The sequence below is a fragment of the Pezoporus wallicus genome, unplaced genomic scaffold (genome assembly GCF_028554395.1).
Source record: "Pezoporus wallicus isolate ANWC-B61680 ecotype Strahan unplaced genomic scaffold, APGP_CSIRO_Pwel_v1 contig_1181, whole genome shotgun sequence".
In the NCBI taxonomy this organism is placed as follows: Eukaryota; Metazoa; Chordata; class Aves; order Psittaciformes; family Psittacidae; genus Pezoporus; species Pezoporus wallicus.
Window position 1 is genome coordinate 4872815 of NW_026641428.1, and position 19679 is coordinate 4892493.

The 19679-nt window shown below is 40.3% G+C and overlaps 1 protein-coding gene across 1 annotated transcript; it reads left to right on the forward strand.

The window, feature by feature from the left end:
- Nucleotides 1–1196: 1196 nt before the first annotated feature.
- LOC130606997 (plasma membrane ascorbate-dependent reductase CYBRD1) lies at nt 1197–16172 on the forward strand. The gene is made up of 4 exons (XM_057423713.1): nt 1197–1616; nt 11614–11822; nt 14334–14488; nt 14696–16172. Exons 1-4 carry the CDS (start codon nt 1430–1432, stop codon nt 14997–14999), a joined length of 855 nt encoding a protein of 284 aa, XP_057279696.1. The 5' UTR covers nt 1197–1429; the 3' UTR covers nt 15000–16172.
- The last annotated feature ends 3507 nt before the right edge of the window (nt 16173–19679 follow it).

Genomic DNA, 19679 nt, shown 5'->3' on the forward strand with positions numbered 1-19679 from the left:
TATCAGTGTTCCAGTCACCATTGTGACTAGAATGAGCAACCACTTAAATCCTGAGAGCAGGTCACACCAAATTCATGCAACCTAAAGCTAAATATCAGTAAAGTGATGCTCAAGCCAAGTTTTTCCTTGAAATGTCAGAGCCCAACATCTATTTTTAGGATACTAGACAGAATAATGAAGAAATACATTTGCACCCCACTCCAATCTGGCCTGGTCTTCAGGTCTCTATGTAGATGTTTCCAACACTTTAGTAAGTATTGGGTTTGAATTGGCAGATATTCTACTGGAAGTATTCTAAGTTCCATAAAACTGTTTCATTTTCTAAGTCTCAGTTTGAGCATGAGACATCAGACAGCTCAAAGACTAGCCAGAGTGAACAGGGGTTTTTTTTCTCTCAAACAGTTAATGAATTTCTAATTCATATGTATTTTGACACTATATGTATTTCAAAAGTAAGCTAATCAAATACCAGCAAAGTAGCACTGCATACTTGTTTGTGCATATCCTCCTACTACATTTGACAGGCTTCCGAACCAGCTGAATGTTCTACAGCAAAGGAAAAGGCAACCGAATACATAATTTGACAAAACTGGTCTACTCTATGAAGCTGTATTTTTGCCAAGTGTTGCCTGTTGTCTCATTTGCAATTCTGTTTCGGTTTCTTCTACTTCTCTCTCATGTCCCTGCTCCGGGCCTTTCCACGTTGTTGGATTGTCTTAATTTTTGTGCACTCTCTTTCTTAGCTAGTGGACATTTGATATGTTTGATGCTATTTAACAGAATAGTGCCCAAATACTCCTGCATGCTTAGGCCAGAGTCCATATATGAAACTGGTTAGTATCTGGTTTACATTTACAGCACTCAATGAATCCACATGGAAGTAAAGGGGATAGTCATGACGGAATGCATGCTCCAAGTGCAGTCCATCAGTGTCTTTAAGCATGCTCCTGCTCTGCATTTTCTGTCTGCTCTGTCTGCCTCTTTATCACAGCAACGTTCCTGCTTTATCCTTTAGTACATACGGCTGCGATGGCTTATCTTTATGGCAGGGAGAGCTGCGGGCTCGGCGCCCTGGCCTGGGACGGGCCGACGCTGAAACGTCTTTTCTAAAGCGGAGTTCTGAAAGCGACGGAGAGAAACTCTCTGTAAGTCTATGGAAACTGCTTAAGGAAAGAACCCAACCCCGAAAACCCGAGCAAGACCCTCCTCCTGAAAAAGCACTGCCGGGACCGCGGAAGGTCGCTGTCCCGACGCCTGGCCGGGCGGAGGGGCGCGGAATGCTGGCCTGCTCCCGCCCCGCCGGGCGGACACCGCGTCTCGGGGCGGCACCGCCCGCCGCTCCACCGGCCCGGACCCGCACCCGACCCCGCCCGGCCGCCCGGGAGGCCCCTCCTTCGCGGAGCTCGCTGCCGTGTACGGGGCTCGGAAGATGGAGGACTACGGGCGGTTCTTGGCGCTGCTAGTCTCGGCGCTGCTGGTCGGCTTCGTGTCCGTCATCTTCTCCCTAGTCTGGGTCTTCCACTACCGCGAAGGGCTGAGCTGGGACGGCAGCGTGAGGGAGTTCAACTGGCACCCCGTCCTCATCATCACGGGCTTCGTCTTCATCCAGGGCATCGGTGCGCCAAGGGCCCCGGGCTGGCACAGAGGGGGCCGGGCCGGGGCGGAGTGGAGCGGCGTGTAGCCGCGGGGGAGCCGGGGCTGCGTGGGGCCGGGGCTGCCGGACGGCGGGAAGCGGCGCAGCCGCCGGGGTGGCCCGGGGCCGGTGACAGCGGGAGCGCCGCGCCGCGGTGAACGGGCCGGAACGGTTTAGGGAAGCCAGCACTCCCCGAGAAGGGACAAAGAGTTCCTTGTAATAAGCCAAAACTGCTATATGGTGGGGTTTTTTTTTCTGCAAGCACTTGTTTACCCTGGCCTGGCATTGCCTTGCACTTGGAGTAACGCTTGCGAGCTGTGTTTTCCTAGTCAGCCTGAATTTATGCAAGTTGAGAATCGCAGTGCCAGAAATGCTGCCCTAGGAAAGTTTCTTGCGTTTGGCTCCCTTGCTTTTGGCTCTCTCCCGTATCCCAAGAGGAGAAAGGAAAGTTCAATACCACTGAAGCTAGATCCAGGAACGGGGTTTGTGCCAGAGAAAGTGTAAGCATCGTTAAAATGCAATTCATCAGTCCAGACGTAATGTAAATCATCTTGGAAAATATACGTTTTAAATCCATTCTTATTATTTTGCCTAAATAACATAGTGATTTATGATGCAGTGGCGTTTTGGTTTGGGTTTGGTTTTTTTTTTTTTCATAGAGTGTATAAACTTTCTATCGCATGGAGTTCAGCCTTGTACTAACTGAAATGCTTCCCATTATACTTAACAACATGAACAGTATGCTAGGTCTTAAGTGTAAGGGTTGGTCCTCGAGGCCAAGAGGAATACTGGAGTTTGAACTGTCTTTGTAGTTAGCGACATTGGTTAATTCTAAGAAAGCAACTAAATTAGACACACTGCAGTGGAAAAACTGGAAATTTTGGAAAGAAAAATACAATGCTATCAGTAAAGTTAAAAAGCAGATAATGAACGATAGAGCACCACAGAGGTGCTTATCTAACTGCTTGTGAATACATTTAAACTAGAGCTAAATATTGCAAAAATAAGGGCACTGGACTGTATCTAAAAAATTCTTATCAACTTATGCTAATGGTATTAAAACTAATGGGGAAATTTGACAGAGAAAACAGCTTCCAACGGTAATTTTTCATAAACTCAGTAACAAAGTTTTTGTAGTTTCAACATGAAGAGAACTAAGTGAAACATTAGGAACGTGTCCAAGAAGGGCAAAGAAATTCTGCAGAGCAGTGGAAATTCTCCCACAGTTTTACCACTGTCTTTTGGGGTGAGAGGATGGGGAAGATTTTACTGTTCTTAAACAGTAAACTGCTGGAGACTTACAGTATCAATGTAAGCAGGAGTATTTTTTCTTTTAAATAGAAGATAAATTCAAATTTGGTCTACACAAACTTAAAATTTCAGTTTTAATAACCTTATTTACATTTCTTTCACTGCTGAAAGATACACTGCATCCATCCAGCCAGAAAACTTGGCCAACACATCCAGACATTCATTCCAGTGGAACATGTTGTTTGCATCACATGTGTGCTCGCTCGCTCTTCAGCAAGAGCCCAGCCAGTCAGAGGCTGGAAGATGCAGGAGGAGCGGGTGGCTATCTAGTTCTGGCTATGAAGGGAATGTTGTGATTTGAACACACACTGCACATTCCACTTTTTCAGTGGCAGTGGGGTGTGTTCTCAGCTTTGTGGCTTCAAGTTACAAATTATTATTGAGCAATAAACAGTATTTTGAAGTTGTTTTACACAATATTGCTCAATAGGAAGTATAATTTCAGGCTATAAATAAGCAGTGAGAAACACCTGGTGACTTCACTAAGATCTATACTACTTACTATGATCAAACTGCTGGTCTTTATATAAGCATAGACTTTTTGAAGAAAATAGGGAGAGGTTTTCTGAAGCTTTTTCCTACACATTGTTTTTTATTGCCCTAAAATTCAGTTTTTCCCAGTGTCACAGTGTAAGGATGTTGACTCAAGTCTTGTGTAGGTAAGGATGTAAAGTAAATGGAAGTTTACTATTACTCTGCACACACACAAGAAAAACAAGTCTTTAAGTAGTTAAAAGTGGAAAGGAATAAGTTAATATCTCGGTTAAATTGGGGGGGGGGGGGGAATTTGAAATAATAACCAAATCAACTGTTTCTTGAGTTCATTAGTCTATACAAAGGATAGAAATGTTGTATGTTGGTCTGTAGGGGGTAGAAAGCATGACTATAATAATGTGCATACTGGGAAGTAGATGTCCCCTGATAAAAGTGTTGCATGGCAGGGGGTTGGAACTAGATCATCTTAAAGTCCTTTCCAACCCTAACTATTCTATGATTCTATGATCCTATGTATCTTGTCAATCAAGTGAAAAAGCTGTAGGCATGTTAATACCTGTTATTTGTGGATCAGGTGGATCATTTAGTTTTGGGTATAGGATACCTGACAAAACACTGGCAGTGCACAGTAATTGTTCAGATGATTTTCTACACTTAAAGTGGATAAAACAGAGGCAATAGAAGCCTGTGTGCATATCAGTACATATTTTTTGAAAGAAAAAGGAAAATAACATGAGGGAAAAGTGAGTTTTAAGAAGGGCTTGAAGGAATAGTAGTGTGATAGAATGGATTAAATAAATAAGGAATCCTGTCTTATTTCACATGTGGAAATGTTGAACGATGACTGTAGACACAGGGCATGCTCCAAAGGAGTATTTTGTACTGGTTGGTTTGAGCCAGCTCTAGCCTTTTTCTGGCCTTTTTGAAGCCCATAAACTAAATTAACTCAACTAGCAGAAAACTAACACCCACCCGGCCACCCCAAGTACATTTTTGTTGCTGGAATAGAAAGTCGGATTGCCTGCACTAAAGGTCTCTGAAGGGCCATAGATGGCAGAAGGGAAATGGTGGGCAATGTGCAAGAGCAAGAAGAAAGACTGCAAATCAATTTTAAAGTAAGCATAGTCTTTCATCATGAAATCACACCAAAAAGATACTGCCTCCTCTGAGTTATCTGACAAATCTCTGCTTCAAACATAAAATCCCCGAGTCTGTTCAAAGGAAGAGTAGCTAATTGCTGGAGTTCCTAATATCCAATGGGCTGCAGAGTTCTCATGAATTGGAAAGGCAAATTACTTCTGAGCTGTAAGGATCTCGTCATAGGCAACTTGTGAAGAGGCAGCTCTCTTGATGAGCTTAGTTTGAGTTGTTTGAAATCATAAATGGGCACTTGTTGATTCTGGTGTTAAAGTGGTTCCAAAAAAATCTACTGGGCATTCAGAACTTGCCAAAGGTAAGCAATGGGATCAGCCAAGATAGAGCAAGAGAGGAAATGGGAGGAGTGAAGAGGAACATTCCTTTCTGGCACCCCAGTGCACTCACAGAACCACTCTGTGTGCCTTCTAAAGGGGAAGGCATCTCATGAGCAATTCATGACATCTCTCCTACAGCATGCAAAGCATGTGCCAGTCAGAAGTACTAAAGAGCTAACTCTAGAATTTTACTTTGTACATTTGGCAAACAACAGATGTCACATGCCACATACAAGATATTGTAAGATCACTCAGCCCTATGTGGCATGCTTTAAAATCAGAGCTCAAAACAGGAATGAGATCTGAGTGAAAGAGCTGCATCTAAGGATGCACCCAGTCAGTTGCCAGCACCTATAATAAATGCTCGGAGCAATGTAGAGATATCCCAGCCACTCCAGCCAATGAGCCGGCTTCAGTTGGAGCTCGGCTCAGATGCCTCTCTACAAATGCCTGTAGCATGGGGAACAAACAAGAGGAATTAGAGATGTGTGCACATCTACAGGGGTATGATATAATAGGCATCACAGAAACATGGTGGGATGGCTCCTATGACTGGAGTGTTGGAATGGAAGGTTACAGGCTCTTTAGGAAAGACAGGCCTGGCAGGCAGGGAGGGGGAGCTGCCCTTTATGTTAAGGATAGGCTGGAGAGTATGGAACTCTGTCTGGGGGCAGGTGAGCAGTCCACAGAGAGTTTGTGGGTCAGGGTTAAAGGGAATACAGCTATGGGAGACATTGCTGTGGGGGTCTGTTACAGACCACCTGATCAAGGAGAACCTGCAGATGAAGCACTCTATAGACAGATAGGAAAAGCCTCACGCTCGCAGGCCCTTGTTCTCATGGGTGACTTCAACCACCCTGACATCTGTTGGAAGGACGGTACGGCCCGGCACAAGCAACCCAGGAGGTTCCTCGATTGTGTGGAAGACAACTTCCTTCTACAAGTAATAGAGGAGCCGACAAGGAGAGGTGCCATGCTTGACCTTGTGCTCACCAAGAGGGAAGGGCTCGTTGGAAATGTGACGCTCCAGGGCAGCCTTGGATGCAGCGATCATGAGATGCTCAAATTTGAGATCCTCAGGACAGTGAGAAGAGTGTGCAGCAAGCTCACTGCCCTGGACTTCAAAAGAGCAGACTTTGGCCTCTTCAGGAACCTGCTTAGTAAGGTTCCATGGGATAAGCCCTAGAGGGCAGGGGGGGGCAAGACTCTTGGTTGATATTCAAGTATCACCTGCTACAAGCTCAGGAGTGTTGTATCCCAACTAGAAGGAAGTGCAGCAGGAGGGCCAGGAGACCTCCTTGGATGGATAAGGAGCTGCTGAGGAAAATTCAAATGAAAAAAGAGGCTAATAATAAGTGGAAGCAAGGACAGGCAATGTGAGAAGAGTACAGGGATGTTGTCCGGGAAGCTAGGGACCAGGTTAGGAAAGCTAAGGCCCAGTTAGAATTAAACTTGGCTAGGGGTATTAAAGATAACAGGAAGGGATCCTACAGGTACATAGCGAATAAAAAACAGACTAGGGAGAACATAGGCCCCCTCAGGAAGCTCTCAGGGGAACTGGCTACACAGGATTTGGAGAAGGCTGAGGTTCTGAATGACTTCTTTGCCTCGGTCTTCACTGGCAAATGCTCTGACCAAAGCACCCAAGTCTTGGAAGGCAGACACAGGGACTGTGAGAATGAAGACCTTGGGCCCACTGTAGGAGAGGATCTGGTTCAAGACCATCTTAAAAATCTGAACGTGCGCAAGTCCGTGGGTCCTGATGAAATCCATCCACGGGTCCTAAAGGAGCTGGTGAATGAAGTTGCTAAGCTGCTGGCCATCATATTTGAGAAATCATGGCAGTCAGGTGAAGTTCCCAATGACTGGAAAAAGGGAAATATAACCCCCATTTTCAAGAAGGGGAAAATGGATGACCCGGGGAATTACAGACCAGTCAGTCTCACCTCTGTGCCTGGCAAAATCTTGGAGCAGATTCTCCTGGAAGGCATGCTAAGGCACATGAAAAACAACAAGGTGCTTGGTGACAGCCACCATGGCTTCACTAAGGGGAAATCCTGCCTGACCAATTTGGTGGCCTTCTATGATGGGGCTACAGGACTGATGGACAGGGGTAGAGCAGTTGATGTCATCTACCTGGACTTGTGCAAAGCGTTCGACACTGTCCCACATGACATCCTTGTCTCTAAACTGGAGAGACATCAATTTGATGGATGGACCACTCGGTGGATAAAGAACTGGCTGGATGGCCGCACACAAAGAGTTGTGGTCAATGGCTCAATGTCCAGCTGGAGACCAGTAACGAGTGGTGTCCCTCAGGGATCGGTGTTGGGACCGGTCTTGTTCAACATCTTTGTCGCTGACATGGACAGTGGGATTGAGTGCGCCCTCAGCAAGTTTGCCGATGACACCAAGCTGTGTGGTTCGGTTGATACACTGGAGGGAAGGAATGCCATCCAGAGGGACCTCAACACGCTTGTGAGGTGGGCTGATGCCAGCCTCATGAGGTTTAACCATGCCAAGTGCAAGGTCCTACACCTGGGTCGGAGCAATCCCAGGCACAGCTACAGGCTGGGTAGAGAAGAGATTCAGAGCAGCCCTGCAGAGAAGGACTTGGGGGTGTTGGTTGATGAGAAAACGAACATGAGCAGGCAGTTTTTGTGCTTGCAGCAAAAAAAGCCAACCAGATCCTGGGCTGCATCAAAAGGAGCGTGACCAGCGGTTGAAGGAGGTGATCCTGCCCCTTTACTCTGCTCTCATGAGACCTCACCTGGAGTATTGTGTGCAGTTCTGGTGTCCTCAACATTAAAAGGACATGGAACTGTTGGAACAAGTCCAGAGGAGGGCCACGAGGATGATCAGGGGGCTGGAGCACCTCCCGTATGAAGACAGGCTGAGGAAGTTGGGGCTGTTCAGCCTGGAGAAGAGAAGGCTGTGTGGAGACCTCATAGCAGCCTTCCAGTATCTGAAGGGGGCCTATAGGGATGCTGGGGAGGGACTCTTCATTGGGGACTGTAGTGATAGGACAAGGGGTAATGGGTTCAAACTTAAACAGGGGAAGTTTAGATTGGATGTAAGGAGGAAATTCTTTCCTGTGAGGGTGGTGAGGCACTGGAATGGGTTGCCCAGGGAGGTTGTGAATGCTTCATCCCTGGCAGTGTTCAAGACCAGGTTGGACGAGGCCTTGGGTGATATGATTTAGCATGAGGTGTCCCTGCCCATGGCAGGGGGGTTGGAACTAGATGATCTTAAGGTCCTTTCCAACCCTAACCATTCTGTGATTCTATGATGCATAGACTGTCACCACTAAAAATGCTGTTAACTGTCTATGTGCTTTTAACCCAGGCTATTTTAATTTTGAGATCAAATTACAAATTGAGTCGGTTCTTAAGAGTTTGCACCACTGAAAGCAGAATCTTCCTCCTCCTCCTCCCTGCTTAGATCCCCAGATTGTCTTGCTACCTCCTGCTGGTCAGAAAAGTACCAGTTAGTACAGAAGTAAGGGAACAGAAGTAGTGGTGGGGAAATGGGGCTGTGTCTTTTCACAGTGATAAAGTCAGATCTGCTCAAGTTGCAATATGTAACATCACACATAGTCCTCATGGAAAGAGGATTAAACCAAATTGCACTATTGTGCATATGTCCTGGGTTGTGGCATGTAACGTGCTAATGCATGGTATTGTTAACAAGTGTCCAAACCATCAGACTGTATTCCTTACTTTTCTATCATACTGCTTATGGGAAACAGCCCAGACAGTTCATGGCCCAGATAGAAATCTGAGACTGAGTGACTAGGGAGTATTATAGTGATTTTGAAAGTTTAATCAATTAGATGACAGCACCTTATGCACCAAAGAAAAATGTTATCCAGAAATTCTAGCCTGGACTAGACCCTCTGAGATCAAAGATTGAAAACTGAGACCAGGACCTATGCACATCAAGTTTACCTCAAGCCATTTAGAGTACACTAGCCTCCTGCACTTGGAATAAATTATTGACAATACTATGGGCCATATGGTAAGATGGAGCAAAGAGGATTTATTTGGGAATATCCTCATGGGATATTTGAGACCTTTTGGCATACCTGCTTTACAAAATTAGAAATCATAATCATTATAACTAAGTTAATTAATAATAGCCTAATGCAAGCAATCATTTCAATATTAACATGATATAAGACTACCACAGAACTTTTGGGCAACTGTTGGGGGTGATCATAAGCTTGCTGTGCTGAATTATACCTGTGTCGTATAGATTGATGTTGTCAAACTGTCTTAAAAACAAGGCTTCTATCTTCTTGATTTTGTAGGATTTACTACTGCTACTTTTTAAAAAGTAGAAAGCCAAAACCTACCTAAGTGCTGTATATATTCAAGTATTCTAAGGAACATTTTCATTCCAGTACATTTTCGCACAGCATATCAAAGCATACATTGATTTAAAATCTGATCGTAGTCTGGAAATGTCACTTGTGAACAGCGTTTTCTTTGTGACTCATTTAGTGCAGTACTGTGTCTCCTGGCATGGAGCCAAGTAAAAAAAAAGTGTAAACAGAACTTTGACATTAATTCGTCATTTTTTACTACTCAGCACAAAGTACAGCACAAACATTCCATTTATTTTCCATAACCTATGCTTTCTGCATAGGTTATCTGTTATGGAGAAGTAATGAGTCAGGTACATGAGAATCACTTAAGTAAATTCTTAATCTTTGCATTTATCAGGTCATACTTCATTTTTTCTTCTGGTGCACATCTATTTCTTAATGTTTGGAACAGGAACTTGTTTAATACTCTGCATATGTTCTTATTCTTTTAGTATAGCTAATTACATATAAAAATTTGAATGTAATTTCATAACTAGAAATCTTAAATGAGGACGTGATGAATCTGATGAATGGAGATCAGACTTCGTTTTTGCTCAAGCAAAACATTATGGATGTAGGCATCAGCCTTTATTGGTCAAATGATCAGGTGTCCTCATAAATATTTGTCCCATTATCTGGATATACTTACGTGCTGTCACGCATCCAGAATTACTGCCTGGGGCTTCAGTGATGTAATCTGGTCTCTGTGTGTCTCCTGTGGAAAGCACCTGGGTCATACAACAGGCAGGGGGCAGTTGTTGCAGGGGACCTGGAGGAAAGAGTTTGGCAAGAAGCAGCTCTAGGCCAAGTTATTCTTATGGACTGTTTGGAGTTAGATCACTAGAAATTGTTGGTTTGTTCAGAGTGGACAAAACAGTGTTTGCTGGCGTCACTAACACAAATACAGGCAAAACCTCCTTACACTCATCTAACAGTGGGAGAAGAGTTGCAGTTGCCAAATCCTTTTGTCTCTTAAGAGTTAGATTATGATTCCCTAATACTGAGTAGTGTTTTCCCATTTGAAGTAGTCCTATTAATGTCACAGAATCATAGAATCATAGAGTAGTTAGGGTTGGAGAGGACCTTAAGATCATCTAGTTCCAGCCCCCCTGCCATGGACAGGGACACCTCACATTAAACCATGGGTTTGTCCAGCCTGGCCTTGAACACTGCCAGGGATGGAGCATTCACCACTTCTTTGGGCAACTTTTTCCAGTGCCTCACCATGTCTCAATGTAGTAAATATATCAACGTAATAGTTATATAAATATCTACCCAATTAGAGATTAGCATTATCCAAAGTTAGTAAAGAGAATAAATATTAAAAAAATAATCTTACATACTTTCTCAGTAGGTAGTCTTCTGGATGTAAGAATTAGGCCCTATTCCTCCAATCTGACTAGTAGCTAAAAAATCAAAATCCTATGCAGAATCCCTGTTAGATCAATTTAAGGAATGAGGAAAAGACAACATAGAGTTGTTTATTGTTCTTTTTTGAAACACACTTAAGCTTGTTTTTTTTTTTTAAATTGGGAAGAAATCTCCCTAAAAGCTATATTTAAGATTTAGTTGCATATTTGTGTTGCAGTTTAAGCTCAGCCAGTAACTCAGCCCCACACAGCCACTCGCTCACCCTGCCCCTTCCCCCGGCAGGATGGGGAGGAAAATTGAAGGAATGTAAAACCCACAGGTTGACATATGAACAGTTTAATAACTAAGATAAAGTAAAATACAGAGATAATAGAAAGGATACCAACAATAACAATAATGATAATAAAAGGAAACAACAAGAAATGAAAGCTCAGAAAACAGAGGTGATGCACAATACAATTGCTCACCACCAGCCTGACCTGAGCAGCAATCAGTTCTTCCCAGGTAACTCCCCTCAGTTTACGTACTGGGCATGATGTGATGTGGTATGGTATAGCCTTGGACTAGTTTGGGTCAGGTGTCCTGTCTCTGCTCCCTCCTGGCTTCATGTGCCCCTCCTCACTGGCAGAGCATGAGAGACTTAAAAGTCCTTGATCAGGGTGGGCATTACTTAGCAACAACTAAAACATTAGTGTGTTAGCATCATTGTTATCAGACTAAAGCCAAAACATAGCAATGCACCAGCTACTAGGAAGAAAAGTAACTGTTACAGCTGAAACCAGGACAATTTGGAATATGCTACACTATGTGTAGGAGAAAAAGCCTTTTAATAGACTTTTTTAGAGGATTAAAGGTTGGATTTTGCTGTAATTTACAATAGAACTATGTGAATGATGCATGATTATTAAAATCTGATAGAAGTTATCCTATGAGGCATAAAAATCTTGTTTCTGTTCTTTCTTCAGCTATTATTGTGTACAGGTTGCCCTGGACCTGGAAGTGCAGCAAAGTCCTAATGAAGTTCATACATGCTGGATTAAATACCATAGCTATGATTCTAGCAATTGTTTCTATGGTAGCCGTGTTTGAATACCACAATGCCGGTAACATTCCTAACATGTACAGTCTGCACAGCTGGATCGGGCTGACTGCTGTTATATTTTATTCTGTCCAGGTCAGAACCTAACTGTATTTATAAACAGGTTGTAAACTTGAAGAATGTATTGAGTAATTCAGGCACAATAGGCCCTCACTAAAACACTGTGACTACTCGGATACCCATTTTACATTTTGTGATGTGGCAAATTAGCAAATGTGCAAATACAGGATCCTTGACTACAAAGAAAAAATGTATTTTAAAGCATATTTTGTTTATTGCTCAGATAATGGCAGTTTATTCACTAATCAGTTATACGATAGTGTGTTTCTAAGCTCTATACACTGCTGAAGTGAAAGCAAATTATTTGGTTTGTTGGCAGCATATTTAAATACAGTGAGGGATTTTACTAAGGAAGTCTCAAATGAAGTAACTGGTTTTCCTTTTTTAGAGCTATCATGATTTTAAGTAGTCACTTCTTGGCCTCAAGACTTCTGTTTATCAGCAGAACAATGCAGCAAGGAGCAGTGCAGATTGAAAGGATCTGACATCTGAATGAGCTGCTAACCAGTTTTCCTGAATCAGCAAAACTTTTCTAAATGCTCATGTACATGATTTTAACTGCTCCTATTGGCAGAGAATTAGAGTTATCATAATCTAAAATGAGCTAGTATAGTTTGCATTTGGCACAGAACAGGAGCAGACATGCCCTGACATTTAGTGTACACATACAGATGTGATATTTCTGCATATATGTTCTGAATTGCCTATACACTATGGAAATTTATTTTGTTCCTTCAAAATGTGACTCTTCATTTTTTTGCCAAAACACCAAAAAGAAATAAGACTTAATTATCTGGTGATCAAGCATAGAAAATCCCCAGCTAAGGAATTTGGGTTCTGGACTTTTATCCTTCACTGCTCTGGCTAGCAGGTACAGGAAATGGTGTTGAAATAGTGATTTTAACACTTAGAAAGAAAGCAAGCATATTGCAGCATTGTCATGTGTATTCTTTATAGTTGAACAAATGAATAAGAATGAATATGAATGAATAAGAAGGGACAATGTTTTCCTTGTTCTAGTTAGTAATGCAGTTATTTCAGGGAAATCTGTGCTGCCACTATCCTGGGTATCATCATTTTTTCTAATGGTTAAAACAAAGAATTGTAAATAAGAACTTAACTTTGATTTTGCTACTGTAAACATGATCAATGGCACTTAATGTCTTGCCTGTTTCACCAACAGAACTCTGGTGTTACTTCCTCCAAACTGGGATATCAGAGACTGCTGTTTGTTAACTGATTGAGCACTCTTGAAAATATAGTTGTAAAGTCTCTGTTAATAGAGAAGACCTGTGTCATTCGCCAGAAACGGCATGTAAATCTCAAAACTGAAAAGTTATTGGGGGGGGGGGGGGGGTGCTCACATAATTCTATACCTATGGGAATGATAGTGTAAATTTACTGTATTTAAGCCAAATATATGTTAATACAGTAAAACACAAGGACATAAATTTAAGAACAAGGCAGAAACATAGACTGGAGATTGGCTCTTGGGAAGCAATGTCACTGGAAAGTACTCAAAGATGACATGAAGCTCAGAATGAATTCTCATTTTGCTGTGAAAACAAAAATTAAATTCTAATAAGAGATTATCTTAACCTTCATATATGTCATTACTGAGATGAATATGAAATCCTGTGGAATAAATTCTTTTTAAATGTAAAAAAAAAAAAAAAAAAATTCAAAGAAAAACTGAAAAAGTAAACTGAGAGCTGGAAAAACTGCCTTCCACTGAAAGACTTAAAAAGCTTCAACTGTTTAGCAGATCTAAACAGGACTAACAGAGGACTTGATCATGGTGTATTAAAAAGTTTTGCAGGGAGAAAATGCCAGGCTCTTTAATCTAGCATGGGAATTAAAAACAAGCACTGAGACTGGAAGTTAAAGTAAGATGAAATGCAAATTTATCACTATTTCTAATTTAGCAACAGTGGTGAATAATGGCACAACAAAATAAAGAAGGGATGCAACCTCAGTATGAATGGGTAAGCCTGACTCAACCATGTGACATGACTGGTACACTGAGAGACTGCTGCCTTTCTGAAGACAAGTACTTTAACTAACACTCTAACAAGGTAAAATTATTTAGTCCACTCGCGTCAAAAGGTGAGACTGCATTCTGATCTTCATTTACGTGTAAATTTGTAGTAGAAGCAGAGAACAGGACTTAAAGAGACTGCAAAAATCTAGCTCTTCACACCTTTAATATATTACTGAATTAGTAACATTGAAAATTTGTGTTTCTAGTGCTTAGTTTGTTTGCAGTTTTAGCATTACCAATAAGTCTGGACACTGATATTAGGTGGGATTATTTATAAAATATTTCATGTCTGCTTCCCAGGTGCTAATCCAGAATTATTGCTTTGATTTTGAACAGAAAGGTATTCAGAAATAAAAATGCCAATTCTTTTCAAATTTGTACCTGACAACATCTCAAAATGGAATCTTTATGATGATTTTTACTCTGCTTGAGAAGTTCACCTTGTTTCCCATATAGGTTTAACTATGAATCTGTTTTGTGTTTAGCTTTTCTTGGGTTTCGCTGTCTTTCTGCTCCCTTTTGCTCCAGTTTCCCTCCGAACAGCAGTTATGCCAATACATGTTTATTCGGGTCTTACCATCTTTGCAACAGTGATTGCAACAGCTCTCATGGGAATCACAGAAAAGCTTATATTTTCCTTGTAAGTATTTTTTCCCATTTGTTTATCAAGGTTATTCACTGCAAACTTTATTCCATTTGCACACAATAACAACCATTGAATATTGCACCATTGTTTTCTTTTGCTTTGTTTTGTTTTAAAAAGACTTCCTACCTAGCAGGTTTCTGATGTTTCAAGACCAGAACTGTCTGTAAAACAACTGACCTTATTTTTTTTTATCTTCCAAAGGCGCAGTAATCCTGCATACAGTGAATCCCCACCAGAGGCAACTTTGGTCAATTGTCTTGGTGTTTTGCTTGTCATATTTGGTATCTTTATTTTGTGGATGGCAAGCAGGCCCTATTGGAAGCGCCCTCCAGAAGAGAATGCTAAAGCTCTGCTGACTACTGGAGGGACTCCTGAAGGCACAGAAGCAGAATCCACGATGACAGATGGTGGCAATGCAGATAAATCTGATCTGAGGATCAACAGTGAAGCAGCCAGAAAACAAAACCTCAAACTTGATGAAGCAGGACAACGATCAACTATGTAAAGACAATACATAGAATAACAGTATGATTATACTGCCAGACCGCCTCTCCCTCACCACTGTTCCTTATGACTTAGTTATATTGATATATAAATAGGTTGGGGTTTTATTTGCTGTACAGCTTGCTCAAAGATAGTCAAGTTTTCTGTATATGATTTAAATTCCAGTAAGTCTCAAACATATTATATAGGCTCATGCTCAGTCCTCATTTTAAAAAAGTGAGTGTGAATGCTATAATGGGAGAATCACATAACTGGAAAATGTTCTCCGTATTAACAAGATTGAGACTAAATTTTGTTCTGAGTGATTTTGTAGGTTATGTATCAGAGTCATGAAGTATATCCAACAGCAGAATCTAGTTGCTCACACATAATTTTTCTGGTAATTTTCATGTTTTGAAAGCCCTGATTTCTTGAGTTGATTAACCCCTTTCACCAATTTCTAAGATTTGAGGTAATTAATCATGTAGCAGAGTGGCACCATAAAAATGTTTTGTCTTATTTGAAAAGATACGGATACACACTTAGAAAAATATGTATCACTTAAACCAAGTCTTCCTTTTATCCCAGATGGCAGCATTTTCCTATATTTGATTGCACAGTTCTCTGGATTTATGGCACTAGACTAGAAATCAGGAGCAGAGAAGAAAGCACAGAAGACTGCTAGCAGTCTCACAGAAGAAAGGATCTTGAAGTGAGAAATGCTTCTTATAGGAAACTGCTGAGCTTTGCTGATTTGATTAAAATGGAACCTGTTAACTAAAAGCCAATTTTTATATCTCCAGACTGGTGTCAAAATCATCACTGTTATGGCATGAAGACATACTTTAGTCTACAAGCAAACTATATAAACTCTTATGACTTTTTAATTTGAAATTAAATTGTTAAATAATGCAATTGAGCCTCTACTGGCACTTTATTTTTACAGCTCTTCCTAGTAATCGGAGTATTAATGTATTACATTCATTCATTATTTTCACAGATATAAACAGTGTTTGTATTTTTTACTACTACAGAAGAATAATTATAATAGATTATTTTGATTGCACGTGCCCAAGAGGAGGAGCCTTTATATTATAATCTCTTGTAAAAACTGCAGAGCCTACTGCAAGTCCAAATTTACCATTGTTCATGTTGCAATCTAGACGGTTTCAGACAGCATATAATTTCCTATTTTTTTTTAACTGCGTAATTTTTTATCTACTTCAGCTTCTTAAAATGTTTAAACACATTCAACTTTAGAAAATATGTTATTTTTGTAGTTCATTATTGTATTAGGACAATTCTGGTTAGGAGTTCTTTTGAATCTTCTCTAACAAAAACCATCTGTTATTTGATTTGTAATAATATTTAATCATTTGGTGAATGCAGTATAGAAAGCTAGCATAGTGAATTACTTGGAAAACTTTTCTGCAGTACCATTTGGTACTCGAGGACTACATCCCAGGGTTCTGTGTTTTCACTTACATATGTTTGTGGATGGCTGGGACCCACCTAGCATTAGTGAATTGTTTCATTTAAGAAAATGTATGCTTTTAAATGCCTTAGTGTAAAATTCAGATATGACAGGAGGAACTACTATGTGAGCACAAATAATACAAAACTACTCCTACTACCACTAATAATACTACTAATGATAAGGGAAATAACAAGGGGAGAGAATATAAAACTAAAGGGGAAAAGGGAAAAAAAATCAATAAATGTAAGTGATGCACAATACAACTGCTCATCACCTGCTGACCAATACCCAGTCCTGCCCGAGTGGTGATCCAGTCCTTCCGGGTAACTCTCACCAGTTTACATACTGGGCAAGATGTGCTGTAGTATGGAATACCCCTTTGGCTAGTTTGGGTCAGTGTTCTGTCTCTGCTGCTTCCCAGCTTCTTGTGCCCCTCCTCACTGGCAGAGTGTCAGACTGAAAAGTCCTTGATCTCGGTAGGCATTACTTAGCAACAGCTAAAACATAGGTGTGTTATTGGCATTGTTCTTGGACTAAAGCTGAAACACAGCACTGTACCAGCTACTAGGAAGGAAAAAAAACCACCTTACAGTTGAAACCAGGACAAGCATAAAATCCAAATAGTACTGATAGCAGCTTTCTTAAAGAAAAACAAGAGCACTTATTTTACATTACGTTAGTGCTCAACTGACAAGACCTGATTACATTATGCATAATGTTATGCATCCTATTACAGGTTTATATATTGAACACTAAGTAGGAAGAGGGATTTGCAGTAGTTTCTGGAGAACACTAAACTGCGCTGTTGTCTTCTGATCTCGTTATGTTTTGCTCAACAAGCCTGCTTTTTGATTAATTCAGTAAGCATCTTACAGCTGGTGGATGTATGTTTAGTCTTCGTGAAAGGTGCTCTGTTGATACTTTTGAAGTATAACAGATTAAATGAATAAATGAACTCAGCTGTGCTAGTAATTTACTATGCTAGCTTTCTTTACACACACAGGCAACAGCATTCTAAGTTGGTATGTACTGGCCTGTTACCGTGTCTCGTCCACTTGTGAAAATGAGCTCTTTCAATCCTTGCCTAGTACCCAGTGTTTGGAAGGCAGTCACTTATGTAAGAACTGTTCTGGAAGAAACTGTCTCGTATATCGGGAAAAAAAAATCACAAAATCTGTGATTCCTTTTGTTATGACACTGACTTGGATGTATTGAAATCAACAGCTTTTAGGTGAATGGTTCTATATGCTGTTAAAGTTAAGCTACAGCAAACAGTATGTCTTCTGGTTTGCGTTTTATTCCATGTACTGTTTAAGGGTAATGATACTTGAGAAAGAATGGTGGCATTTCTTCATCCTTCTATTCTGATGATACAAAACTAACTGAAAATCAAGACTAGGCAACCTTTTGAGAATACTCTACCAGAGTATATTTTTGGTTTTCAACTGTGAGGTTAAACGTGATAGTAGAAACTCAGTGGGATCTGGAATATTCTGTTCTGGGAAATTATCATCATCAGTGGTATCTCCTATGTATGAACTGTGGGCTTCTAGCTGCTTTGGTCTTTGGAAGGTCCCTATGAGACACAGTAGCTGTGAGCTCCTAAAGCTTGCTCAGCTTTGGAGTGTACAATTTAAAACAGACTCAATGTGCTATAGATTTTTGGCTTCTGCTCTGAACTGATTAAGAAGGTCTTTAAGTATCCTTGCAACATATGAGGTTAGTGCAAGTGCTAAATAAAAATACATAGGACTTTGGAGATCAATTTTCATGAGGGGAAAAAAACATATTCCCAAGCTGCTTCTCAGAGTGACCTTCCATTAACTTTCCTTTCATGCAACTTTCCTTACATGTATTATGGGTAATAGTAGCCACACAGGAAATAAAAAAGTGTATTTTGGAAGATATAAATGGAAGGTATAACTCTAGCTTTTTTTATCAGGATTTTTCTGCATGTTTGGAAATCTTCTACATTAGTGTATTTACAGGGATATGATTGTAGAGCTCACATTCCAAGTTTGGATTCCTCATAAAACATATGAAGTTACAAAACCTGACATTAAAAGTGCTATCTTTTTAAGATGCCTGAAAAAAAAAAAAAAGAAATGAAATTAGATGCTGCCATGCAGTTCTGTGCACAGCAGCAGAACAGTGTGTCCTCCAACATTAATGAAACTGAGAAATGATGGTCCAAACTAGGTTTTAAAGTTGAATGTAGAGTAATTATGCTTCTTACTTCATGTAACCAAGATTGCATATGATATTGAAAATACAATATTGTAAATATGGATTACTTATTTACATGGATATTTTACTGAAAGACTAAGAGTTATTGCCAAAATTTTCTATTTCAGAACTCTTTTTCTTCTATTTCAAAAAAAAATCCCTCCTCTTTCTAACTGTTCACAAGAACCCAAAGAATTATTTGATTGTTTTGTTACTAGTTACTTGTAGATAAAAGCAAATGTTTAATTACAGTGTCTGTTTTCCTTATTCTTTTTGTATGTTAATAAAAATGATTTTTCAAGCTTATGATATCACTGAGTAGTGATTTATATTATAGTGCTAAAATACGGCTTTCTAAATTTGGCAAAAGATCAAATTATTCTTATGGTTACTTTTTGAAAACAGGAGGATAGTTGTACAAAATTTCTTAAACATTTCTTACTAGCAAATATTCCTGATGATCTTCCTCATGAAATTTTTGTACTCTGTAGTACACATATTTCACCTTCTGATCGTAACAGACATTCTTCAGAGCAGTTGTTAGAGGGGAAAAAAAACCCATAAACTATCATTAGTCATGAGACTGCCATAGCAAATGAGGGAAAATAATAAATTCTGATATATGACATAATGCACTGTAAAATCCAGATACCCCCTGATACATAACAGCCAAACTGAACACAGAGCAAAGGTTTTGATCCCATGGAATCTTCTAACCCAGATTTAACACCTGCACATCAAGTTACTCATCAATAGGTTATTGATAAGTAATATCATAAAATGCTATAAATGGCAAAACCATCTGTATGAACATACCTGTAACAAGTAAGAATTAAGGTATGTTCTTTAGCTTAGTAAGATTAATTACCCTTCTAAAAGTGTAAAGCATAAACCGATTATTCCTGAATATCATACAGCTGCTGGATAAAACTTTCCAACATTGTCATTATTGTGGAAGAGTAAAATAAACCATTACAATCATAAGTACAGTAGAGAACT